Below are 26850 nucleotides of genomic sequence, written 5' to 3' on the forward strand. Positions count from 1 at the left end.
TGAGAAGGTACAACAGATGAAACAGGAACTCTTTATCCATCACCATCACCCAGTAACCACGGGTAAACGTCCCACGGTTTCCCACAAAGCTCAGCATGAACACTATCTTATTGCAAACCTGTGCATACACCAAATGAGGTCAGTGTCAATAAAGACTGACACCACGTAAGACTGTAATTTGTAAAAAACTGTGTGTACAGTGTATGAATGTATATTGTATGCACTCAAAATAAAGCCCTCCCATGTGTGTTTGTGATCGTACATTAAAAGCTCCCAGGAGTGTCAGCATATGCTGCAGGCCCACTGAGAACCCCAGCTGCAGAACAGTGGAGATGACCAGGACTCGCACTGCGTTCGGCCTCGGTGACATCAACACAAAACTCAATGAGCCCAACAAACACACCCACAGCAACAGAGAAAGAGAAGGATCCAGTGAACCTGAAACACGCACACACCACGTGTAAGGTGTAAATGTTCAAACACAGGTCAGGGATATTGTGGAAAGAAAGGCTGAGTCGTGAGGAGTACACTATAAAGAGAGCTCACTTTCGTTCATTCCGTCCAGAGGGTAGAAGAACGCCACCAACAGATTAATGAGAACAGCCAGGTTAAAAGACACATTACTCCAGAAAGACATGTTCCGGCTACACCAGTACAAAACTGGCTGTGCTAAAAACAAAATGAAAGGGGTGAAATTCAGAAATTACGATATAAAAAACGGCTAATGTACAATTAAACAACAATCTGTTCAGAATAGCTCAGTGTACAGCATAACTTATGCCAATAAAAAAAGATAATGTAAAACATTGAAAAAGCAAACTAAAATAAATTAAAACACCAATATTAAAGCTTTTTCCAATTGCTCATGTTAGCTCATGTTAACTAATGTTAAAGCTGCAGTCCGTAGTTTTTCCTCTTTGTCGCCATCTCTGTACGAAATCTGCAATTGCAGTTATTCGCGGAATCATCAACTTTACGTGGGTTGTGCCTCGGCACGGCACAGCACGGAGGAATCCAATGTTTTGAGGAGAATGTGCGGCTGTCGGTCGCCGCACCGGTGTGGATACTGTCATTAGGAATCACAGATTCTACTTTTTGGAAGTATGACCAACATAAGAATTTTCACGGGAAAATGTCATCTGAGCAAGTAAGTAACATCCACTTTTGTTCTGACCAATCAAGGGGAAAAAAAGCATTGCAGTAAATCGCGCTGATTAAATCTAACAATCACTTATCATATCACGTCAAACCGTGCAAATTATACTTTCTTCTCAAATTGTTAATGTTAACATCAGCATTGCGTTAATGCCCTTCCGATATTTATCCTTGTTTTCGCATGGGCCCGGTTGCAGTGTCTTTTTTTCTGTAGCAAGTCTTTTGCGTTTTACAACGGGTGAATCTCCAGTTGTCACTTGTGATTGTCGTTTGAACCTTTCTGGATCCGCCATCAAACTGATAAGTTAATTACAAGTGCTGTGAGAAAAGGCTATAAATCTTCACCTCCAACATCCTCACACGCAACATAGCCTACTAGCCGAGACACCTTCTTTATGTGTACAGATGTGACGTAATGACGCAAAGACATGCTCGAATCTCCCACGGAAATCCACCAGTATCACTAGAATTAAAAACATTATTACAAGCTTACCGTTTTGAATCGAGCTAAGGCAAGCAGATAGTTTAGAACACTGGCTGGTTATGTACTTGCTCAAAAATTTATTTTGGATAATTTTTAACCCAAAAAAGGACTGCAGCTTTAACTAATGAAACCTTACTGTAAAGTGCTACCAATTTTGCAACTAATAAGAATGGTTTAAGTGAATGTATACCTAACACTTAAACAGAAGAGGGCTGAATTAAACCATTTTCAAACAGCAGAGAATGACCATGCAAACAAACTAACACGCATTTACCTCTTAGTTTTTTCTGCCACCTCATTTCATTGAAGAGGTCGTCTGCGTGCAGGAAGAAGTCATTTATTTTACTGCCCTGTTCATCTCTCTCTGTACCATAGTACACACGTAGCTTGGATTCATTTGTCAGAAAAGAACAGATATTCGGTACGGGAAACACAATTTGTTCCATAGTGCGATCCTGGCGGACTATCTGTGTATATAAAAACATAAAAGAGCACATGCAAAGATGAGAATTTAAAAACAATAAACAACATGCATATCAAGATTTTATGTTTAAAAGCATTTGAGTGTTTTACCTCTATCTGTGAGGTGTGTTTCGTGTAATACTCCAGGGCCTGGTCCTCCCCACCTGGTTTCAGTAGTATTTGCAACTCCTTATTGTGACGTGACAGCTGAAATGGCAGGTTAATCAGGTCACACTACTGATCTAATGAAGTGCTCTTAGATAAAGAGTTATGCCATATGGAATAATGGTCAGGGCCGTACACACCATTGAGGTTTTTCGAGGTGTATATTTTAAAGGTTGTGAAATAATAGCTTGACTAATTATTCTGCCCACTGACATGGTTTTAAACATATTGTTATCCAGTTTTTGTGTGCTTACATGTAGATCAGGAAAATCACAATTTTCTAATAAAAATGTTCTTATGAAAGGCCCAAACACTTTCCAACTGGCTTTGGTATAGTAAATACTGTACCAAATAAAAATACGCTTGTCAGTTAGTAACTTTATTGTGGATTAAAAAGAATCAAAGGAATGGTAATCTAACTCTCGCTGACAGAAGTGACATGCGTAATTCAAAGTATTAAAGTAAGACATCTGTCTTCACTTGCATCTTTTGCCACAGTAGAAAATTTACCATATATTGCAAAATACAGTTTCACAGCAAGAAATATTTATGGCTGGCAAATGTTCTCCTTATATCCTACACTTGCAGATGTGGAAAAAGTTATTTTTGTTCATATGTACAGGAGTGTGTGTGTACCTGATGTGCAAGGATATAGATGTTGTGTCCAACATTGCGTGGTGAAGCCGCATGGTCCTCTCCGTTCTCCTGTTCCTCATCCTCAAACTCTGTCTCCCCCTGCTGGTAGGCCATTTTCATCACCTCCACCTTGAACATGAACACACAGCTGGAGTTGTGCAAATGTTGTATCCAAAGAATGTTAATGTTTACGGTTTGATATCTGTCTTTATAGAATGACTCCAAGATATAGTTAAAGCAATGAGTGAAGCAGGATATTCTGGCATAATAACTAACATACTCACTAGTTCTTTTGGTCTCATGTTGTAAAGAATTCTTTCTGCGTTCTCACTGTCGTGACGGCTCTCCATGATGGCCAGCAGTAGCTTAGATGCATTATTCTAAGAAAAAAGACAATTGTGTAAATGTATTGGTAATAAAAAGATAAAACCCAAAAACATTCAGTTAAGTTAATTATTTTTATATTTTACCACTTTAAAATAAAAAGTAATTATGAATAATAACAGAAGAATACGAAAAATATATTGGGGGGGCCTTCAAATATTGTCTTCATTAGATAGTAAAAAAGGGTTGAGAAGAACTGCTTTATAGGACTTGAGGCCTGACCAATTTTTATTGCATTGTTAATAATTTGATGTTAATTTTTTGCTTAGTCCACCCCTGCCCATGCCTAGAACCGGCCCTGTTTAAAGTAGAATTTCGGTCAATTTTAACATTGAGCTAATTCTTTGTAAATTTGGAGTGCTGTCAATACAGAGAACAACGACAAAAATCGGTGTTGCCTACACCGTCTTATCCTCTTTTTAAAATTTGCACCCTGTTGACTTCAATGGGGCAATATTTAAACCTGCTTTTAGCCTCTTAACATCCTTGATGTGTCATTACAAGTGCACATCTAATGTGAGTAATTCCTTCAGAGTGAACACAGGTGAATCTGTTTATTCAGCCAGCGCACATACCTGTATTTTCTTCCTGTTTTCGGTCGAAGTCCGTAGTAATCGATTGTCGAGTTCACACGCATAGGTTTAGTTACCTATGATCACGCGCGTGAACTCGACAATCGATTACTACGGACTTCGACCGAAAACAGGAAGAAAATACAGGTATTTGCGCTGGCTGAATAAACATCTTTTTTATTCATATCTTTCACATCTACTGCAGTCAGATTCACCTGTGATCACTCTGAAGGAATCACTCACATTGGCTGTGCACTTGTAATGACACATCAAGGATGTTAAGAGGCTAAAAGCAGGTTTAGTACTTGCCCCATTGAAGTCAACAGGGTGCAAATTTTAAAAAGAGGATAACACGGTGTAGGCAACACCGATTTTTGTCATTGTTCTCTGTATTGACAGCACTCCAAATTTACAAAAAAATGAGCTCAATGTTAAAATTGACCGGAGTTCTCCTTTAAGATTAAAGTGACGTACCTTTAATTCTAGAACCAGATCCATTCTTTTTCTGCCCAGTGGATTAATATCATTCAGAATCAATGCAATAATGATGTCGATGCCATTAGACTCATGGGTGGCGATACAATTCTGCAAAAAATACATATGGCAAAACACATTCAATATGGGAAGCAAGTATGGTTTTAGTGATGGAAAGATAATATTTATGATTGTTTTAATGTTTGTGTACATGCCTGGTTATCATGGCAGGGCCCTTGACAGTATTCAGTGAGGCTCTCTACAGTCTGATTAATGAGAGCCACATTTTGCTGGTTGATATAGAGTCCTAACAGCCCCAGGCCTCCTGTTGTGCTGCCACAGATACAGTCCAGGAACTGCAGGGTCTCACACACCAGGTTATAATTGTTCTTATTGTTCTGACAGCGCAGGAAATTCTGCAGGAAAAAAAAGAAAGTTCTAAACATATGATGTATAGAACCGGACCAAACCAATATATCAAGAAAAAGCATAGTCCATAAACAAGACTCTGACCAAACACAATGATACTGTTAAAATTTGAACCCCAAAAAAGTATGCCGAGTTCCTTCAGGCCCAGGTCAGGTTGGTAGTGGACCTCTGATCAGGTCAGAACAATAAAAAGAGATGTAAATGTGACAAACACACACACCTGCAGGTCTCGATTGTGATTCTCACACAGCAGCTGTAGGAAGCGTAGGATTGGTTGCATGATGAGAATGACAGGACTCATCTCGCCCTGCTCCGTTCCTTTATCTCCGCTCCCTTTGTCTCCATCAGCAACGCCATAAACCTCCTCAGGATCAGCATCTCGTCGATACGAACTGAAGGCCTTCTTGGTCACAGCAGATGCCTCCAACAACTGCTCACGAGCATCATCAGTCACCACAACGCCTGAATCTTTTCCTGGAGAAAAAAAAAGAGGCTTTGAATCTCATCATAATGACAGAACTTCTCATAAAGTGCTGTATCAGATTTAATAGCAACATACTTCAACATGTATTTGGTCATAATCAAAACATCAAACTAAATGGCAATTATTTTAAAGAAAGATAGCATATGAACTTGGATAAAGTATTGACAGCCCAGACCTCTCGGGCGTTGTGGGGTTTCTTTGTCTGGAGTGTTGTCATCACGCCGCTTGTTGCCCAGGTCACTGGTGTTGACTGTAACCGTGGCTTTTATCTCAAGCTGAGCTGCTTTCATTCTGTCATAGAACACCCTGAAAAACTTTTCGGAATTTTTGTCGTCTGTTAAACGTTTGAAGAAGGAATGCTGTAACGAGATAAAATACAAACATAAATCCATCATCATATTTATATGTTATGTTCTATGGAAAACTTCAAATGTAATTCAGAAGTTTAGGGTCTGCAATATTTTTTTATGTTTTTGAAAGAAGTCTCTTATGCTCACCAAGCCTGCATTTATTTGATCAGAAATTCAGTAAAAACAGTAATATTGTGAAATATTATTAAGATTTAAAATAATTGTTTTCTATTTTTTATATTTGTATTCAGGTGATAGCAGAGCTGTCACTTAATCCTTTAGAAATCATTCTAATAAGCTGATTTGGTGCTCAAGAAACATTTCTTATTATTATCAATGTTGAAAACAGTTAACCCATGATATTTTTTTAGGGTTCTTTGATGAATAGAAAGTTCAAAAGAACCGCTTTTATTTTAAATAGAAATCTTCTGTCATTTATCAATTTAATTCATCCTTGCTGAATAAAAACATTAAAAAATAAAGTCCTTTTGAACTGTAATAGACATATAAAATAACATAATGCCATAACATTCGATTATATCATTTGATCGTTTCACTGACAGGCCTATCTGACCTGTATGATGGTGTTCCCACCCTCCAACAGTGCGATGGCCAATAGGATGCTTTCGTGGAAGACACGGTCACTGGTAGCATTCATGATCAGATCAATGACAAGGTCAGACGCCCCTTCACGGTCCAGATGGCACTGCACTTCCATCAATGACATCTCAGCCCTGCTCAAACCCCCTGCAGTCATACAAACACACAAAAACATATGTTCAATTATATCACAAACGTTCCCAGAAGGTACAATGAAAAATGAACTCACCTGACTGGCTCTTGATTGGTCCTACTGGTGTAAGGGCAGAGTTAGTGAAGGAAGTGAGACTCTCTCTCCGCCCGCCACTCCTGAAGCCATAGTAGCGATTGACGAGCAGCTGCCGAAGGGCCTCCCCCTATGATGAGAGTGAGAGTGTGTGTTTCAGTGTGCATCTTATTTTTGGGAATTTTTTCTTTGCCATTGTTGTTTTAGCTTGCTCACTGCATGGCTGTAAAACACTATTTTTTGGAACAATTTATATTATAAGAGCTATTTAAATAAACATGATTAATATCAAAGGAATAGTTGTGTTGAACCGGGGCAGCTGAGAGGTACAGGTGTGTGGTTAAAGAGCAGGGTTAGGTGATGTTAGTGACCTACCCTCCTCCGATCCTCCAGCTGTTTGGGTGGCAGACTGACATCCACCACCTGAGTGAGTGAGCAGAGTGGACAACAGAACACTAACACAGAGTTAGTAGAGTATCATCATGCAGCAATCTCCAGATCTATCCTAGCAGCATGCTTGTGTGTTATAATAATGACCAAAATTATATAGTCAGCTCATAGCAACCTAGTTTGTTATGATATGCAAGTGATTTAAGAGTTACATTAGGAAAAAGTACAAGATGAGAATGTTACGGTCAGAATAAAATGTCTGTTACATAACACTTAATATCCAAACTGTCCAAATATTCAGTTATTACCCAAATAGTTGGTAAATATTAAGGTAAGCTCACAAAGAGGTTTTTATTGTAAAGCTTTAAGAACAATTACTAATTTTACTACATCATACTGGATTAGCAGGACTATTAAAGCACCACAAAATGTGGTTCTCTTTGTATTTATTATTGAAAAAGGAAGTTAGAGTGGGGGCGTGCGCATTGAAAGGCTTGCCCTTCTTATAAATACTCTTTTCTTTCTCACTTTTTATTTGGTAACAAATGGTTTTAGGGGACACACTGAACCACAACAGATCCATATCCATACCACATCTAACAAATAATGTGTATACTCTAAAGGATGGAAAAAGAAAGAAGATACACAGATAATAAATGAACAAGGGGAAGATGGGATGAATGACAAAAAGGGGACAACCTCAGTGACATCCATCTCATCATCAAATCCCAGTAGCTGAAAAAGAGGAGTGAAGTACGGGGTTAATGAAAGGGTGGACATTCTTCAAATTAAGCCAGTAACTATTAGTGGCATGAGTGGTAACAGAAAGACATAACAGAGGAGATGTGACCATTAACTCTAACTTAAAGCTGCAGTCTGTAACTTTTGGCACTCTAGCGGTTAATAAACAGAGCTGCCTGAATCTTGCGGAAGTAATGGGCTACTTGACAGTGGTACAACCTGTACCAGTCTAAAATAGTCTGAATATAAACACTTATTATAGGTCTACCGTAGTGATTTATGAACACAAAAAAAGTTACGGACTGCAGCTTTAAGTAAACATGCTCTAGCAGGACTTGCATTTGTGATTAAGATCACACATGCAGACACTACAAATGAAAATGGTACGTGTAGAGGACAATGCCATCAACCTCTCACAACACTTAAGATGTTTTGCTATCACATCTGTATTATACCTTAAGATAAAAACTTTTTTTAACACATCTCTAAGTCCTTTTATTACTGTTTGCTGTGTTAAATACCTTCTCTCCATATCCTCTGTCTTTGGTCATCATCTCTCTTAGTGTCTGCAAGACTTTGATACAAAGCCTCTCCTCATTTTCCTCTAGAAGTTGCTTGGTATGTTTTATCAATCTGTACAAAAAGCAGATAAAAGTGTGCCAATGTAATTAAAACATCTAAGCAATGATGAAAATATAATAAAATAGTAATATATTTTACAATTAATCAGCATGATAACCTATAATAAATAACATAGTATTTTATTATGTTATATAAAGTATTACATTTTTATTAAATATTGCAACAAGAGCTTATCATACTTGCAAATGAAGCCTCCACTCTCACACTTGCGGTGGGCTTCAGTGTGCTCTGGGAACAGCAGTTCTGGACGATGGAGAACATCCACCAATACAGACAACTCAGCCTGAACCAGAGGCCTCAACCGCTCCTCCAAGGCAGACACAATATCCTGAAGACACACATACACAAATACACACAAAAGCACACATTCACCACACACACTAACAAGTAAGGCACTGAGACAAAACAATTGCATACAGGTTTAATAGGAATTAAACGAGAGACATGAGTGATCATTGACAAGACAAACAGACATTATAGCTCTGTTCTGAAACCTAATGAGCTGTCTACCTAGTAACTCCACACAATAACTCCACAAACATAGCACTTCTCACTACTGATTTCAATAGAGAGGAAGCATGTTTTTATTCTAATAAGCATAAAATACATAGCATTCACCTGGAGTCTTTCAATGATGTTGCGGTAGTCTCGGGAGGTGGTCAGAACAGAATCTCTTCGCGTAGCATTACGGACGGACAATCTCCAGCTGAGGGCTGTTTTCTGCACTATGTTGTTGGACTTCATGAACAGATTATTCACCTGACAGTCCAGATCCACAGGAATGGCTATGGCTCTGCCTTTGGCTGCACAATACAAAATGGTAAAAGACACGCACATTCAGAGTCATGCATTACACAAAATGTTCGGTGCCACTAGTTCGGCACCATACAACTTTCTAGAACAGTGGTTCTTAACCAGGGGCCTGTGGCACACTAGGGGCAAGATGACTAAAAAGGTATTCAGATTAATAAAATATAATCAATATTTTAAAATAATCAAACTATAATCTAAATTAAAATCCTAAAAAAAAAAAAAAATCAAGATGTAAACTGAAACGTATTTCTAATATAGAAAAATAAAAAAATATGATGAATGTAAAAATGTAAAATATTTTAATTGAAAACATATAGTTCTTGAAACTTCTGAACTCCCAAAACAAATTGTGAAAATTAATTTAATATATCAATACTCCCAGTTTTTTTCATATATAAAGTTTGAAACCAAGCAGCTCTGTCATAATTACAACGGAAATAGGAATATATAGGGGAGCCTTTGAATATTGTGTTGGACAACAGGGGACCTTTGAGTCAAAAAGGTTGCGATCCACTGTTCTAGAAATGTTTTAGGCACTAATTTTAAGATTATAATCGTATGATACAACACAATAATACAATTCAAGGTAACATTAAGAAAGTTACAAACAGCTGGTGGAATTGATGCTCTTACCCACGTCACTCAGCACTTTGATGCAGGCTTCCACGTTCCCCTTCTGACCTGGGAGCAGCCAGTTGCAGTGATACACTCGGAAAACTCCCTGCAGCAGCTGCACAAACACTGGCTGCCGGGTCTAAGCCACAAACAGAGATGAATGTCACTCTTACAGATGGTCTAAATGATGCTGAGTTGTACTGGGCTGCTGGAAGACACAGTGTGTTACCTGCAAACTTGTGCTCTGGTCTGAGAACGGTGAGCTGAAAAAGGTGGTGACGATACTCATGATGGTGTCAGTAACGTAGCGCTCTAGAACTGTGTCAGCGTGCTTACGGTCACTCGTGTTATTGCACACCTACAAGAAGTCATGTTGAATGTTTGAGTATCAAGACCACATTATGAGTATATCTTTGAGTGCCTAGTCTTACTCTGCAGATGTCCACCAGGAAATCATCAAAAAGTTTCCACATGTGATTGCTGGTGTAGATCTCCTTCATCTCAACCTCTGTATCCACATAGCAGTGATTCAGGAAGTTCACATAGGCCATCTTCACCTACATTATAAGTAATATATTCACATCTTATGAAGTCACACAGATCTACAAATGACTTCTGTTATAATACAATAAAAGAAAAAAAACTTATACAATCTAAATCTAAAATTATTCAACACATTCAACAAAGACAAACACTTCAAGCCTTTTCCCCTGCTACACACACCTCAGGGATGCAGTCCTCATGTGTGACCACACGTACAATATCATCCAGGGGGAGCAGGGAGTTGCATTTGATCTCAGTGTAAACGTTCTTCCCTTCAGTGCACACAGCCAGCAACTCCACTAAGTGAATATGATACCTGCAAGAGTCAGTGAAAACAAATCTAATACCGCTGATGGCAAATATTTAGCAGGAAAAAGCTTACAAACTTTGTATGACTTTGTAAAACATAAAGTGTAAACACTAAGACACATAACATATAAAAAGAATATATATATACAGTATATATATATATATATATATATATATATATATAGTGTAAAAAAATAGTAGTTAAAGTGCAAATTATTATATCATATTATATTGTCATACTAACATTTGCATTTTTGTATAGCATTTTCGTTTTTTTATGTAATGTATATTGTATATGTATATTTATGTAAACTTATAAGTATTAAGTGGATTAGAGTGGAGACAGGGACATTAAGCAAAGGCGCCTCCTTACCTGAGTGCACTGCTCTCATCAAGTCGTTCCCTCTCAAGACGCATCATTTGGACCAATGATTGAAAAGATGCCCGGTCATTATAAAACACCAGCACATCCTCACCTGCAGTCACCAACTACACAAATACACACACATTTTCATTTCACTAAGAACAGTCTTCACTAGTTTGAAAAGTAGCAATGTGGGGCTTGTAGTTAGAAACACTAATCTTAAAAATTGTTTGCCTGGCCCACAGACCTCAGCCATGACAATGTCTTGGCATTTCTTGATGAACTTGTTCTCAGCCTTGACGATGGTTTGCAGGAACTTGAGGTAGTGGACGCTGCGGCCGTGCGTTTCGATGCAGTGCACAAAGTGCTGCACCACCCGCTCATTAATCTCACTACACAACTGGAAATTATTCATGAAGATATGCTGCATGGTCACTGCCTCCAGTATCTAGAAACAGAAGGAGAAACAGAGGGACAGAGAACTGAGTGAAGAACAGCTGAAATGCACAGATGAAAATGTGTTTATTTGTGATTGCTCTCACCCCAGGGTTGAGGAACAGATTAATGTGTTTGTGTAGAAGTGTCTGGTTCTGTTGATTTCCAGCACAGAAGTTCTGAAGGAACTGATGGGCTAAAGTCATAATCTCCTGCATCTGAATATCCTCTCCCTAAAATTTCAACAAACACACATATAACCATTTAAATCTACTTCAAGTGCTCAATGATGAATGCTAACCCTTTCAGTTTCACAAAGGCTGACCCGCACCTTCTCGTAAGGGATCTGCAACAGTTCCAAGACCACACTGTGTGCTCCCATGTTCCTGAGGAGCCGCTGCTGCTGTTTCTTATTCTTCTTGCCAGAGATGCCCTCCAAGACACACAATTTGCTCAGCCTCAGCAGGATCTACACACACAAACATAACAATACTTTCAAACATAAAACTTACTTCACTCTTCACAGAACATTCTGTTTTCTTGTCAAAACCTACTAACTCTATAAACGAAAAACACACTACACCTCTTTCACGACTCTGTAGTTTGAGCTGCTTGTACTCTCCACTTTTGGTTTGTCTGATCTACTTGAGTTGATGACAACCTATTGGAGGAGAAAAACTTTCATTCATCATATAATTCACTAGGCTTCTTCGTTTTTTATGGACAGATAATAATGGGAGCACGTCGTGACCTTGTGGTGAGCTTCAGTGTTGACCTCTCCAGGGTCCAGTCCAGAGTCTGACCCCTGTCTCTTATACACCCACAGCTCTGATTTCTCTACTATAGACCTCAGCTGGTCCAGATCTGACTTGATCTGTTTATAGTTTTCCACATCCTGGCTGGTCACCAGAAGCTGAACCTGGACAGGTACAACAGAAAATGTTCATTTATTACAATGGTATTATTCATCTGAAATACTGGGTGCTTTCTTCAACTTTGGGGGATTTATTTTTTTATAAAAAATAAAATAAAACAATTTAAGTTGATAAAATAAAATAAATAAGTTATTATTTTCACAAATATGAATTATCAAAGAGTGAAATAACCATTAACAATTTTAACATTTATTAAACTGAAACAAAAATAGTATATGTATCTAAGAAATGTATGACTTTCGTTATTAATGGGAAGACGACTAAAAATACGATATGAATAACATAAAAAGATGGCCTTTCAACTTTATTTAAAAATTTGTGCTGTCAAATCGATTAATCGTGATTAATTGCATCTAACTTAAAAGTTTTTGTTTACATAATATATGTGTGTGTGTATATATATATATATATATATATATAATATAACAATATATATTTCACACAAACATATTACAGTATGTAAACAAAAACGTTTATGTTAGATGCGATTAATCGATTTGACAGCACTATTAAAATTGCATAAATACACATTTCTATAAAGTTATATGAATGAATGAATGAATACCTGCTTAAAGGCCTGTAAAACCTCCTGGCGTTGGCTAAAGTGTCGGAAGAGGAGGTGAAGGGCTCGTGACACCAGTGGAGGATAGTCATGCATGGTCAGGTGCAGTAGGACCCTCAGAAACGTCCGGCCACCGTGATCATCAAGATCCAGTGGGGTGTTCTCTTCACTACAAACACAAACACACACAGATTCACACACATACATAACACAAACATGAGACAAACTACCAATGAGCACAGACTTCTTACCTTCCTCCAAAAATACCCTCCGCCTGCTCTTCAATGTGCTCAAAGTCCAGCGCGCCTAACAAAGATAGAAGTTATTCACACACAACTTTATCCATACCAGCTGATACTGAAACAAACACACACTTGCTCATCTCACCTTGAACACTGCCAGTAGAGTCCTGGCTTACAGACGGCTCTGTTTGAGAGTTGCTCTCATCAAACTCTGTCTTAAAGATACAGAGCAGGCAGGAGATCCTGTAGTCCAACCGCACATTCAGAATGAACTACACAGAAGATTAGAGAGTGAAAACAGCTATATGTACTTGTAGAAAACTAATTTTGCATTTCCTAGACATTTAAGATATTAACTTATCAAATATTAAATTATATGGAACATCACAATCCAATTGTTGGCTAGGGTGTGTTTTAACACCTGCAGGATCTCAATGATCTTGAGTTTGGTGTCCATCACAAGTATGTCTTGTTTCTGAGGTTCACTTTGGGATTTAACTTCATCTCTATCGGGAGGGTTGTGGGAGGTGGCTGGCAGAAATCCCCCACCCCTCAACACCACCTGTGTCATCAGCTCTCCAACCCCATGGATGGACCGCATCACATTACTTCCTACCGGCATAAACAGGACACTTTCACACTAGAGCTTTTGTTGCTGACATTAGTTCATTTTAGTAGGACTTTAGTTTGTGTAATTGGTGTGGACATATAATATACACAATAAAAACAAGTAACCTGCAACTGTTACTTCAAAGCTATTTCTCACTGATATAACCTTTAATTAAGTTTTGTTGGTGTGACTGAATGTATTTATGTTGATTCAGTAATAAATATAAATTATTACAGTATTATTATTATCATAAATACATATTTTAAATCATATTTTAATATTACTATTAAATATTATTAAATTACTAAAATATTAAAAATTGCGTTCCCTCGCAAAACCTTTGTGTTTCCTCGCAAAAACGTTTGCATTCGTTTGCAAAACTTTTGTGTTCTTTGCAAGTGAACGCAAAGTTTGTCGGGGGAACGCAAAACATTTGTGAGAATGTTTTTACAAATTATTTTCCATCTAATTGTTTCTGACCTTTGCCGGGTTCTCTATCCAGTTTGATGGGAAAGGGGTTGCTGATGTGGACACAGTCCAGGATTGCCAACAGGATTTTGGTCAACCTCAGCAGATCACTGAAGTTATAGAAACCGAAATAAATCAGGTTTCTCGCCAGGTTCACCACCTATAGAAAGTGGAAAAGCATTTCAGAAAAGTGTCCTTGTTTTAAAAACTAAAGAACTAAGAACTAATATTTTATATACTTTTTTATTATTTTTTTATTATATAGCATCTCTTTTAAATAAAATGCTGATTTCTGCAGCTGGAAACAATGTTAACTGTGCCAGGAAAATCTTGCATTTTTTTGAGCAAGCTATAAGTCAAGTCAAGTAAGTCAAGTCACCTTTATTTATAAAGCGCTTTTTACAATAAAGATTGTTTGAAGAAAACCGTGATCTCATCGTACAGCTCAGCTCCGTTCTCATATAATGGTGTCAATGCAGGCAGATCAATAATACTGTTGAATATTAAATTAAATTAAATTAAATTAAATTAAATTAAATTAAATTAAATTAAATTAAATTAAATTAAAATGATAAGAAGCCTAATACAATGGCAATGGCTTAATTCAAATACCGCGTTATTTGTCATCTGTTTAAACTAGCGAGTGCATAGTGAATAAGATACATTGGGTAAATTTAACCCTAAATATATATATTTTTTAAAAGACACACCTCAAAAGTGAGCTTGTTTTTCTCCTTGTCTGAGAATGGGAAACTCTGGCAAACAACATCCCGCAAGTAATTCTCCACAAACTCCATTGTCAGACAGAAGCGCTCCTTCACCTCATCACGTGATGTCCCATCATTATCATAACTGGCAAGAAACAGGAAAACATCTGGCTAATAAATAAACTACTCACTAAAAGGGCTTCACCGTTTACTGTTTCGAAAGTGAACTACTTACTCATCAATGGCAATTTGTGAAGGGATTTCAGACCACAGACGAGCATATTTGACAGGGGTGACCTGCTCCTGAGGGTCACGGTCTACATGCATGTGCAGCATCATGCGGCAGAATGAGGCTCTGAGGTCAAAGGGCAAGTCTTCGTCTGACATGCAGCGTAAGATCAGATCCACATCCAGTTGTGCTGATATCTTATTAATGGCTAGGTACTGCCGATCCAGACACATCCGTGCAAACAAATTCAGCTGATACCTGACAGAGAGACGTTATCATTTTATTTCTGTGTATCTTTCCTTTCATCAAATGTTCATGTAAATGTAGGTGTGTGTGCATGCCTGTAATAATTGATAACTTCATGGTCCTCTGTATGTCCCTCTTTGGCGTCCTGTGCAAGCTCTCTAATGCTCTTACTCTTCACCTCTCCTCTACTGTCCTTCCAGAACAACCATACCTCTTCTTCATCCTCTTCTTCCTCTTCTGCGCTCTCACCAAGCACTGTTCCTGCCACCTCAAACCGTGATAACACAAGCCTGTCACACAAAAACACATTCATTCAATACCACACCCACAGACCTCTATTCTTGTGGACCACACGAGCAAACTATTTTTAATTCCATGAACTTTCACTATCTGGTTTGATTCAGTGTAGATGAGATGATTTGCCCTCAAAAATGGCACTACATGTTCAAAATTGTGCTTGCTTGCTAAATAGCTGTTTTAGCTGTTCTGCAACACTATCATTCAAAGGTTGGGGCCAGTAAGATTTCTTATGCTGATTTTTTTCCATTTATTTAATCAAAAACACAGTAAAAACAGTAATATTGTGAAACGTTATTTTCCCTGTGATGGCAAGGCTGATTTTTCAGCAGCCATTAGCATCTAGTCTTCAGTCACATGATCCTTCAGAAATCATTCTAATATGCTGAATTGGTGCTCAAAAAATATTTCTTATTATTATCAATGTTGAAAACAGCTGTGCTGCTTAATATGGAAACTGATGCATTTTTTTCAGGATTCTTTGATGAATAGAAAATTAAAAAGAACAGCGTTTATTTGAAATAGAATGTTTTTGTAACAATCCATCAATTAAATGCATTCAGTCCAGTCATTTTAAGCCAAAATGAGGGTCAACTTTGAACAAACTGCAGCAGAAGCAAACTCAACTAATTTTGTATCCTCAAAGCTTCTTCCTGCCTCTATGTATTAATGTTCATGGGTAGCCTAAATGGGTTCCATTCAGACCTTAACATCAAGTATTTTACTGTTATTTGTCAACAAGATTGAACAAGACATTTTCACCTGGCAAGACCCAATGTTTAGATCTGTTGTGGTATTTATGCAAATTAGCACATACATAATTAGATCATGCACCGTTTGTCCATGTTAACAAACAATTTCAAAAACTTGTAATACAATTTTTGTTTGTCTTGATGTAAGTAATTAACTCAGTAGTGTATATTGTTCTAAACATGCACATAGAATAATAGTCAGTGTAGGTGTTGTACTTTGTTTCGATGAGGATGTCTGCATTGGCTGGGTCCAGCACAGCATTACAGATGAGTTCTTGAGTGACAGGGATGGATTTATTCATCGACACACATAGATCTGATAAGTAGTCCAGAAATCTAGAGAAACAGGGACACTCAATCATTCAGGATCTTCAGACCAACACCTGAAGACACAACTTAATACACTTCTACTGTACTTCTTAACTCTTACTTTAAAACATCTATTTCACATTCGCTTAAACCGCCAACATCTCTGTACTGGATTGTACTTAAGATTAATCACTTACATCATAACATTTCTCATTTGTTTGTTGCTTTAGATCAGGGGTGGTTGGTCCTAGAGGGCCACTGTCCAGCAGAGTTTAGTTCCAAGTTCCAACCCTAATCAAACACACCTGAACAAGCTAATCAATGTCTTCAGGATTACTAAGGCTACAATCAGGTGAGTTTCTTTCAGGGTTGGAGCTAAACTCGACCCTCCTGGACCAACGTTCCCCACCCCTGCTTTAGATGAAAGGGTATGCTAAATGAATACATGTAAATGACCAAGAACATTTATGCAGATCTATTTTCGCACACCTGGGCTCTCTGTTCTTGCGGACCAGGCTGACGAAGGTGTCTATCTCAGCTGCAGTGATGTGTTTCTCCAGAAGCTTCCTGTTGTTGTGCAGCAGGGCTGTGATAGTGTCTTCAGCAAGCACATCATATCCTATCTGCTTCTGCATGAAGCGGAACTGCTTTGCTATGTACTCCTAAACACAAATAATGAGAGAAAGAGGACATTTTTGCATTTAGTACAATATTATAGTACAAGGGGTTGTAAGTGAATTTTGTAATTGCAGTAGTGTAATTTTGTTGCATTTATTTTGTTTCACAGTAGTTTAACCTGATTTTTGCGATAGTCCTGCTGTGAGTGACGTAAGACCCTGTAGCAGAGCCGACAGATGTGACGAAAAGGTGCGTGCCGTTGGTCTGCAAGCTCTTCAAGTCGCAGCATAGGGCCATCCCCACTGTCAGTGAATGGGGCCTGCAGCAGCTTGAATATCTGGCCAATCACACAACAAGACGGATAGAAAGGTCATTGAAAAGAAATGTTAGTGAGATGTTTTAAAACTAAACCCTATAAGAGTACCTGTTTGAGTATGTTCTGCTCTCTCATGAGTTTCTGACGCTCTCTGTTGGGTTTGTTGACTGTGATCTCCAGCACATCCTGAGCACAGCTGGGAATGTCCACCACAAAATACACCAGATCCTCCAGTAGCTTTGTCACTGACCTGTGTGTGAGAGCATGATGGGCAGACAATGTGTTTTTTTTAAGTGTGAGCAGTTTAACAAAAAAAGGGCATAAAGATGAATTGGTTAAAATAATATTGTTAGAAAGATGGTCAGATGGTCAGATGGATGGATGGACGGATGGAAGGATAAATTAATAAACAGACTAATGGATGCATGGATGGATGAAGTAAGAAATAATAAAAGATCTAAAGAAAGATGGATAGAAAATTGGATTGAAAGTCAAATGCACAGATGAATGAATGGATGAACTATTGGATGACTGTGTGGTTGAAGGAAAGAAGGACGGACAGACAGACAAATGGATGGACAGATGGATAGATGATGGGAAGATATAATAGTTAAAGGATGGAATCTGGACAGATGGATGAATGTACAAATAGATTGACGGACAGGAAGGAAGAAAGAACAAAAAGATGGGAAGATGGATGGATAGATATTTAAAAGTCAAAAGGACAGATGGATGAAAGGATGAAGATAAAAAGATGAAGAAATGGTTGAAGAACGGATGGAAGGACAGAGATAGACAGATGATGAATGAATGGATGGATGAATGGGTGGTTGAAGGAAAGACAGAATGGGTGAATGGATGGATGGATGGAAAGATAAAATAGTTGAAAGAAGGATGGACAGATGGACAGACAGATGAATAGATCAATGGATGGATGGATGAAGAAAGAAAACAGAGGGCAGATGGATGGAAAAAGGTCCAATGGACAGATGGATGAATGAAAAGATGAATAAATGGTTGAAGATAGATAGATAGAAGGACAGAGGGACTGATGGACAGACACATGGATGAATAGATGAATGTAACCTTTACCTCCTCTCATTTTGGGTGATAGTGCCCTTCTCCAGTTTGGCTGCGATGGAAGCTAACACTTTACTAGCATCATTAGCAAAATCCAGATCCCGAACTTCAGCCGGAGACACTGGCACTATGGCAAAAGCCTCTTTATCTTCCTTCAGAGGAGACGTTCCTATCTGAGACACAAATACAGAGTGAAGGAGACACACTTCAGAGAAACCATAAACCAATGTTAGTCATACATAGACAGAAGCTGACTCACTCTGAGCATGACTGGTTTCTCTTCCTCTTTATCTATTGGCTGGTTGGTGCTGTGGACCCACGTATTGGTGCAGAGATGCCTGAGCCTCACATATGAGTTTCTGACAGGCACAATCCAAAATACGACAAGATTATATAAGTATAATTAATCAGAAGATGTCACAAGAAGTCACAATCTCGCTGTACCTCGGCACAAGCGAGTCTCCGCCTCTCAGAGTGGTGGGGTCAAGCTCAAAGATTGACGAAATGTCATTGCCATCAGGAACAGACACCAGTGTATACATAACCTTATCCTGAGGGTTACGTGCACGTGTCCGCATCATTTCTTGCTCCGAATCCAGCTGCGAGAGAAACAGTCGATCAACTGTGACTGTGCATTCAAGATGACAGTCTGCTTTGTCTCAACTAATGTGTGTTGAAATGAGTGCAATATGGTAAAGAGACCCTCAAATTGCTCATACTATGAATTCAGAAGCTCAGAAGGTGAAAGGGGAAAAACACAGACACACACAGTCACACACGCTCTCAAGCACACACTCACAGAGGAACGGGACTCCAGGTATTCTTCTTCATAGTCTGGATTTACCTGATCACAATAAGGTTAGAATAATTAGATAAATGTCGCAAGTCACCTTCTCTACTCTTTCTAACATCAAGCTCTCGAACTACACACTCTTTGATTAATTTGCATGTGTGTATGTGTGTGAACTCTTATTCCAGGTAACATATCGGTCTAACCTCTGCAGCAAGGTAATGGCCTGTGGCCAAGTGTTTGAACCTAAAGAGGCTGTTCCAGTAGCCGGCTCCGCCTCTGCAGGGATCATGCTGAACCACCTGAAAAGCATGCAAACATCTGTTTAGATTCCCATACCAACAATCAAACTCACAAAAACAACTGGCCAACTTCACAAAGCTTAGTCCTTAACTTACCTCTACCTCCCAGAGTGCTTTGCTACTAGTGGCGGAGGTTGCAGACTGGCGCCCGGTGGTACGCAAAAAGACATACTGCTTTTTTCTGTGTTCATCACACGTCAGAAACTTCTCCTGCTCCGCATGAAAAAGCCTCACCACGTCACCCTGATAACATGTATTTCATTAAAAGGCCATTAAATTGCAAGAAAGTAAAATGTAATTCCTTTAAAAGTAAGTAAATGTAAAGGTCATTGTGTGCATCATGTTTGTATATGAAACATACTCCTTTCAAGACAACCTCCTGGTTGTCGCTCCATTTCATGAAGAGAACGATTTTCCAACTGGTGGTGCAGTTCACTGAATTCACCTGAGAGAGAAAAAGACAATGGAATAGACCGGTGGTTCTCAACCTGGGAACAGGGGCCCACTATGAGGTCTCAGCTTCCAAAGAGACCTAAATTGTTTTAAAAATGAGACAATATAGCATTAAAATAAACTAAAACAACAAAAACTCAAGATATTTTTTTATTTTAAGCAACACTAAGGAACTTTTCCTCTTCGGTCACCCTACAGGTTGGAAGCGGAATTGTCCATTCCCGCTGTCGTAAATAACTTCGCCGCCTGCAGCCTACTGTTGCACGCACGCTTGCTGTTTATCTAGCACTGGCTTTGAATGAACGATGTCCACAGACAAGGTAGAGTATGTTGCATGATTTCATGACAGCATGATGTATTGCGACATCAGAAACGAAGAAAAACTAAATAATGACTATTGTAACGCTTGACGTAAAGCAAGTCAAATTTGTAGTTTTCTTATGTCTCATTCGAACTACAGAAACGCGACCCGGTTTGGCAAACTTGCTTAGAGTGGTTAAAGCAGATATAGGGCTGCAAAGCGAATGCAGAAATACCGTTCACCCTGTTACGACTTGATGAACCACTGAAACCATTTTGGAAACATTATTTTAAGGTAAAAAATGTTACTTAGTGTTGCTTTAATACAGCCCCTCATTAGCTGTTTTTTCTTTGAACAACCAGTGTTCCAAATGTCTTATATGAGGTAGCCTAATTTTGAAAGGGTTATTTCTAGATATTTTTGAGGACAATTATTTTAATTACATTTTATTTATATATTTTCCTATTTTCCGTTGTTGTGATTTTTATTCGTTTTTTTTTTTTTTTTACTACATGTCTACATATTTAACTTTAATATCCTTGGAAGAAAGGCTATGGGCCAGATTTACTAAACAGGGCAAATTAGTATGAGAGCACAAATCCAAAAACGTGCAAATTAAAGAACACAGACGCAACCGGATCAATCCCATAATGACCAACGCAATCTATCAAGAGCAGCACAAATTAGCATCTGATTTAAGACATGCTTTTTTGGGGGCGTTAAATAATGCCGCAAATACCAGTAAATTGACTAGCGCAAACCTTAGTAAATCACCTTGCATGATTCATTTAAATTCTCTCCTCCCATAAATGTTGCATCTAAAAGGGAAACTCATATAAATGCATATGCATTAAAATAAAATAAAAAAATTGAACCCCAATTTTTAAGAATTTTTGTCCAAAAATGTATTAAAGATGCAAAATATTCGTTTTAGTTTTCAGATAACCTGATGTCTCTGACTGAATTAAACACCAACCTGAATTCAACTGAGGTCATGTGATGTTGTTTATGTGATGCTGTCAAAACACAGTTTGAAATGTTTATCATTTGCATACTACTTTAAAAAACTCTAGGCCGTATGCAGTACACTAGTATTCCTTTCTTAACATAGCCAGAGAGAGGAAAAAAAGAAAGATATGGCAAATCTAGTAATATCTGAACTCTCTCTCTCTCTGTGTGTGTGTGTGTGGCCTGGTAAACCCTACATTATGGGGACAAAATGTCCCCACAAGGATGGCAATATCCGAAATCCTTGTTCGTGTGGGGACATTTTTGGTCCCCATGAGAAAAACGGCTTATAAATCAAAAAAGTGATGTTTTTTTTGAAAATGTGAAATTGCAGAAAGTTTTCTGTGATGGGTAGGTTAAGGGATAGGGTTAGTGTAAGGGAATAGAATATACAGTTTGTACAGTATAAATATCATTATGTCTATGGAAAGTCCCCATAAAACATGAAAACACTACATGTGTGTGTGTGTGTGTGTGTGTGTGTGTGTGTGTGTGTGTATTTTACTTCATTGCATCCTGGATTATCCACAAGCTGATGGCTACTGGCATGCAGCGGCTGTCCAGCGTTGACAGGGTTTAACACAACCTTATCGCCAATGACCACCTGAATCACACATTAACACACACAAAACATTACAAGTGGAACTCTAATGTGTGTTTATGTAAGTGAAATACACAACAAATCAAATAATCAGAGTTGATGACATACTCACATTGTCTCCTATAGAGCGGAGCTTGTAGAAGGGCTGGATATAGAACCACGAGCCTTCATTCCCTGCAGCGTCCAGCGTCACACGCATGGCGTTCTTCTCAAGAAGAGCCGGTAAGCGCTTATTTACTGTCAGATACTTATTACTCTTCAGATGGAGAAGCTGCAAATATATGTGAACAGATACACAATTTATTTGACTGCTAAATATTCAGCTTTTCTACATTAAAGTGCTTATAAATGCTCTGTATTATATATACAATTTAAATATTACCGGAAGTAATATTTGTGCTCATGTGTAAATGAGAGATTTACCTGGATGACATTGCCATACTGAATGACTGTTCCTAGAAGCTTTTTGTTCTCAGATTCATTTTGTTTCTTCTCTAAATCAGCAGCATGCTAAACAAAACACAGTAAGAAAAAAAAATGAGAGGGGGAAAAAAATGCAAATGCAATACACATGAGCACAAAAGAACCATGTGACAAGAGCACATTCCGTTTCTACTGCTCTTCAGAACAGTAGAAACTGAGCTTCAGACTCAGAGAAGTTGATAAATATACTGTCCTCCAAAAAAGAAGCTGTTGGGTAGCAAACAAACTGTGCTCTTTTTAATGACGTCTTGTAACATTGTTCAGATGGCCCACAGAGCATTCTTCACAATCGGTTTCATTTACAAGCATATCTTTTTTTATTGTTAGCAACTTTTCTACATTCTGTGTGTATATAAGGTCATAAGCAGAGCTTGAACCAACTGCAGGGTGAAGCTATGAAGTCTAGGAGGTCGAGGTGTGTCCCTCCGTGGCTTCCTTTCTTTGGATAAAAGATTGTATGTGCTATTTACTTACACATGCAATCCAATTAAATACCACTACTCACAGCATTTAGATAATTAAGCTACTCAGGAGCAAGTATGAATGCATGATTTGTTTTTATCAGCATTATAGGCAACTAATATAGTCAAGTCAAGTCAAGTCAAGTTTATTTATATAGCGCTTTTCACAACACAGGTTGTATCAAAGCAGCTTCACAGTAATAAATTAGAACAATACATCAATGTTTGTTTCTAGTGGAACGTCTACGTTTGGTAATGCTGATCAATAGTATCGTTGATTGATTAATTAAATTAAATATCCCCAAATATCCCCAACTGAGCAAGCCAAAGGCAACAGTGGCAAGGAACCGAAAAACTCCATCAGGTGACCTAATGGAGAAAAAAAAAACCTTGGGAGAACCCGGGCTCAGTCGGGGGCCAGTTCTCCTCTGGCGTTTATGAACTAGAGGTCGGATTTAACTGTAGGATTAAAAGTATTATATGAATGCCTGGCTGAAGAGATGCGTCTTTAATCTAGTTTTAAACTGGGAGAGCGAGTCTGAGCAACGAACAGTATCCGGAAGACTATTCCAGAGTTTTGGTGCTAAATGTGAAAATGCTCTCCCTCCTTTGGTGGACCTAGATATCCTAGGTATGACCAAAAGCCTCGAATTTAGTGACCTTAAAGAGCGCGATGGATTATAGGGCGATAGAAGATCCGTTAAATAGACTGGAGCTAAGCCGTTTAGGGCTTTATAAGTCAGTAGCAATACCTTGTAATTAATACGGGACTTTAAAGGTAACCAATGTAGGGATGATAAAATCGGTGTTATATGATCATATTTTCTTGATCTAGTTAGAACTCTAGCGGCGGCATTTTGGACTAACTGTAGCTTGTTTATTGAGGATGCAGGACAACCGGCTAATAACGCATTACAGTAATCTAGTCTCGAGGTCATGAATGCATGAACTAACTTTTCTGCATCAGAAACAGATAGCATATTACGTAGCTTAGCAATGTTTCTAAGGTGGAAAAAGGCTGTTCTTGTAACATATGAAATATGATTTTCAAAAGACAGGTTGCAGTCTAATATAACACCCAGGTCTTTTACTGTAAAGGATGAAGTAACAGGACATCCTACTATGTTAAAGTTGTATTGTGAGAGGTTTTGTGGGTGGTTTTTTGAACCGATAAGTAGTACCTCTGTCTTGTCTGGATTTAATAAAAGAAAATTATGCGTCATCCAATCTTTTATATCTTTAACACACTCTAATTTAGCGTTTTCATCTGGCCGTGATGAAATATAAATTTGAGTGTCATCAGCATAACAATGGAAACTAATTCCATGTTTCCTTATAATATTTCCAAGTGGCAGCATATATATTGAGAATAATAGAGGGCCTAACACAGATCCCTGCGGCACTCCATAGTTTACTGGAGTTATGATAGATTTTTCTCCATTTAAATAAACAAAATGGTAGCGTTCAGATAAATACGATTTAAACCAGCTTAATGCTTGTCCTTGAACACCAGTATAATTTTGTAGTCGATCTAAGAGTATTGTATGATCTATAGTATCGAACGCAGCACTAAGATCAAGTAAAACTAATATTGAGATACAGCCTTGGTCAGAAGCTAAAAGTAAATCATTTGTGATTTTAACGAGCGCAGTTTCAGTGCTATGATGCGGCCTGAACCCAGACTGAAACTTTTCATAGGTGTCATTTTCTTGTAAGAAAGAGCCCAGTTGAGCGGACACAACTTTTTCTAGTATTTTAGACATAAAAGGTAGATTTGAAATGGGTCTATAATTTACTAGATTATTCGGATCTAATTGTGGTTTCTTAATGAGAGGTTTTATAACTGCCAGTTTAAATGTTTTTGGAACATAACCTAAAGATAAAGACGAGTTAATAATATTGAGGAGAGGCTCTTCCACTACAGGTAACACTTCTTTCAATAGCTTAGTTGGTATAGGATCTAGTAAACATGTTGTTGTTTTAGATGAAGTAAAAAGTTTATTTAACTCTTTTTGTTCTATAGTTGTAAAGCACTGTAATTGTTCTTGCGGGGTGATAATTGAGGCTGAATTATAAGGCGCGATTGAGGATTGAACGTTTACAATTGTGGTTCTGATGTTTTCTATTTTCTCAGTGAAGAACTTCATGAAATCTTTCCAGTAATATACCTAATACTACTGGAAAGTTGCCAATTTATCAAAATGAGACATTGAAGTTTTTTGTAAAGGAATGTTTTACATTCTTGGATGAACTTGTTTCTAATGCTACCATAATCTACAAAATACAAATTAATCCGATAAATTTGCTTTAAAAATGTAAAATCATCCCTAAAATGAAGACAATGTCTTTGAGATTAAAGATGAAGTTGCCACTGATCAAGAATCAGTTTTTCATTTCTTAATAGTAAATGAGGATTAGAGCTCAAGTTTTGGCTGGTTAGTTTATAATTTGATTATATTTTAGTAGATGTTTACCAGTTCACCAATTTTGGAGTCAACTTTTTCCTAGCCATTTTCCTCTCTTTGGTGCCAGGCTCCTCCAATCATTTTGTCTGGTTAAACCCAATCGACTGCAAGATTGCATTCAGATCTGCCACCATTCAATCAAAAACCAATGGGAAGAACCAAGTCCCTGCCCTACATTTTTTCCTTTTCCAATAATCCAATTTGATAATAATATGTCCCAATACAGAAGAAAAGACCTTTGTTCCAGCTCAGGGTAGTCATTATTGAAAGGTTAGGGACTGTGTATGTTCTTGTGGTGCCATCAGCCAATCATTTGAGGTGTGGATAGTGGATACTAATTCTAGACCAGCAATTATGAGCAGCGTTATCCAAGAAAGCGATTGGAATTCCCTATATTATATAAACAAACAGATCGTGTACGTGGCCAGGGGAAAACTAAGCTTTACACTCACATGGAGTTTGTTGAGCAGAACAGTATCTGTGGTGCTGTTTCCTCCAGGTTTGGCAGCTTTCCAGAACTGTTTCTGTGCCGAGTATCTGTTCATGGGACACAGTCTGAACAGACAGTCTACAGAGAGAGAAAGAGAGAACACACATTTCATCCCAGCCACAGACAAGCAGAACACAAGCATCACTCATTACTCTTGTAAGCACATACACAATCACACTGTGTTTAGACACACACACACAAAACCTGCTGATGGGATGACAAGGTGATCATAAATGGTAAGGAAGAAAATCAGTATGAAAATCAATATGTAAATTCTATATCTGTGTGGTTTACATGTGCAAAACTGTTAAAACAGGACTATTCCCTCATACGATCAGAAGCAAAAAAAAAAAACCTTTTTAATAGAACTTGATTAAATAATGAAGGTAAATTCAGAAGCACCTAATATGACAGAAAACAGACACAGACTGTCTTTCAATAGTGATAAGAAAAGAGCTATTCAGACATAAAAGTGAAAATGCACTTCTTTTCAGCAGAACTCCAGTCTTACCAAATAAGGAGAGAGGGGGAGCCAGAGAGAGAGAGAGAGAGAGAGAGAGAGAGAGAGAGAGAGAGAGAGAGAGAGAGAGAATCTGGTCTCTGTTTCTATTTTCTGGAGATTGGGCTGATAAAACACCAAAAAGCTCTAGGGTCATTGGAGGAATGTAGAACACACACTTGTATGAAAACAAGAGTGTTTAAGAGTTTCCCGTTACAAAAAAGGGGCTAGATTTCTAGATTTTTACTGAGATTAAAGTTGACGCTACAATGCTAAGGTGTTATGGGTGGTTACCAGGGTGTTGCTTTACTGGTCCTAAGCTTAAAGATTCCACACACCAATCCCCTATGATA

At 38.1% G+C, this 26850-nt stretch overlaps 1 protein-coding gene across 4 annotated transcripts in view; it reads right to left on the minus strand.

Annotated features, from left to right (window-relative positions):
* Positions 1 to 26850, minus strand: part of itpr1a (inositol 1,4,5-trisphosphate receptor, type 1a) — a 34974-nt gene that overhangs the window by 3121 nt on the left and 5003 nt on the right. For 2 of the 4 annotated variants that reach the window (XM_081379848.1, XM_081379846.1), the window contains exons 4-53: positions 25961 to 26076; positions 22523 to 22609; positions 22212 to 22370; positions 22004 to 22102; positions 20098 to 20181; positions 19833 to 19979; positions 19641 to 19736; positions 19089 to 19243; positions 18904 to 19003; positions 18657 to 18817; positions 17673 to 17814; positions 17427 to 17585; positions 17120 to 17292; positions 16538 to 16657; positions 15368 to 15562; positions 15033 to 15284; positions 14801 to 14942; positions 14103 to 14250; positions 13434 to 13624; positions 13158 to 13284; positions 13022 to 13076; positions 12774 to 12939; positions 12025 to 12192; positions 11857 to 11934; positions 11605 to 11742; positions 11381 to 11506; positions 11086 to 11286; positions 10848 to 10963; positions 10346 to 10481; positions 10054 to 10179; positions 9852 to 9980; positions 9641 to 9761; positions 8813 to 8997; positions 8374 to 8522; positions 8074 to 8185; positions 7511 to 7546; positions 6797 to 6844; positions 6425 to 6551; positions 6170 to 6342; positions 5421 to 5604; positions 4982 to 5235; positions 4548 to 4748; positions 4333 to 4443; positions 3187 to 3282; positions 2903 to 3031; positions 2213 to 2308; positions 1914 to 2106; positions 547 to 669; positions 263 to 438; positions 1 to 118 (exon numbers count right to left, since the gene is read on the minus strand). The exon at positions 1 to 118 is cut by the window's left edge and continues 47 nt beyond it. In XM_081379848.1, coding sequence (XP_081235974.1) covers positions 1 to 118; positions 263 to 438; positions 547 to 669; positions 1914 to 2106; positions 2213 to 2308; positions 2903 to 3031; positions 3187 to 3282; positions 4333 to 4443; positions 4548 to 4748; positions 4982 to 5235; positions 5421 to 5604; positions 6170 to 6342; positions 6425 to 6551; positions 6797 to 6844; positions 7511 to 7546; positions 8074 to 8185; positions 8374 to 8522; positions 8813 to 8997; positions 9641 to 9761; positions 9852 to 9980; positions 10054 to 10179; positions 10346 to 10481; positions 10848 to 10963; positions 11086 to 11286; positions 11381 to 11506; positions 11605 to 11742; positions 11857 to 11934; positions 12025 to 12192; positions 12774 to 12939; positions 13022 to 13076; positions 13158 to 13284; positions 13434 to 13624; positions 14103 to 14250; positions 14801 to 14942; positions 15033 to 15284; positions 15368 to 15562; positions 16538 to 16657; positions 17120 to 17292; positions 17427 to 17585; positions 17673 to 17814; positions 18657 to 18817; positions 18904 to 19003; positions 19089 to 19243; positions 19641 to 19736; positions 19833 to 19979; positions 20098 to 20181; positions 22004 to 22102; positions 22212 to 22370; positions 22523 to 22609; positions 25961 to 26076 — 6924 coding nt within the window. The remainder of the gene's footprint in view (positions 119 to 262; positions 439 to 546; positions 670 to 1913; positions 2107 to 2212; positions 2309 to 2902; positions 3032 to 3186; positions 3283 to 4332; positions 4444 to 4547; positions 4749 to 4981; positions 5236 to 5420; positions 5605 to 6169; positions 6343 to 6424; positions 6552 to 6796; positions 6845 to 7510; positions 7547 to 8073; positions 8186 to 8373; positions 8523 to 8812; positions 8998 to 9640; positions 9762 to 9851; positions 9981 to 10053; positions 10180 to 10345; positions 10482 to 10847; positions 10964 to 11085; positions 11287 to 11380; positions 11507 to 11604; positions 11743 to 11856; positions 11935 to 12024; positions 12193 to 12773; positions 12940 to 13021; positions 13077 to 13157; positions 13285 to 13433; positions 13625 to 14102; positions 14251 to 14800; positions 14943 to 15032; positions 15285 to 15367; positions 15563 to 16537; positions 16658 to 17119; positions 17293 to 17426; positions 17586 to 17672; positions 17815 to 18656; positions 18818 to 18903; positions 19004 to 19088; positions 19244 to 19640; positions 19737 to 19832; positions 19980 to 20097; positions 20182 to 22003; positions 22103 to 22211; positions 22371 to 22522; positions 22610 to 25960; positions 26077 to 26850) is intronic. The other 2 variants (XM_081379849.1, XM_081379847.1) reach the window with 1 other exon arrangement.

This window comes from Scardinius erythrophthalmus, assembly GCF_964197995.2.
Source record: "Scardinius erythrophthalmus genome assembly, chromosome: 12".
Classification (NCBI taxonomy): domain Eukaryota; kingdom Metazoa; phylum Chordata; class Actinopteri; order Cypriniformes; family Leuciscidae; genus Scardinius; species Scardinius erythrophthalmus.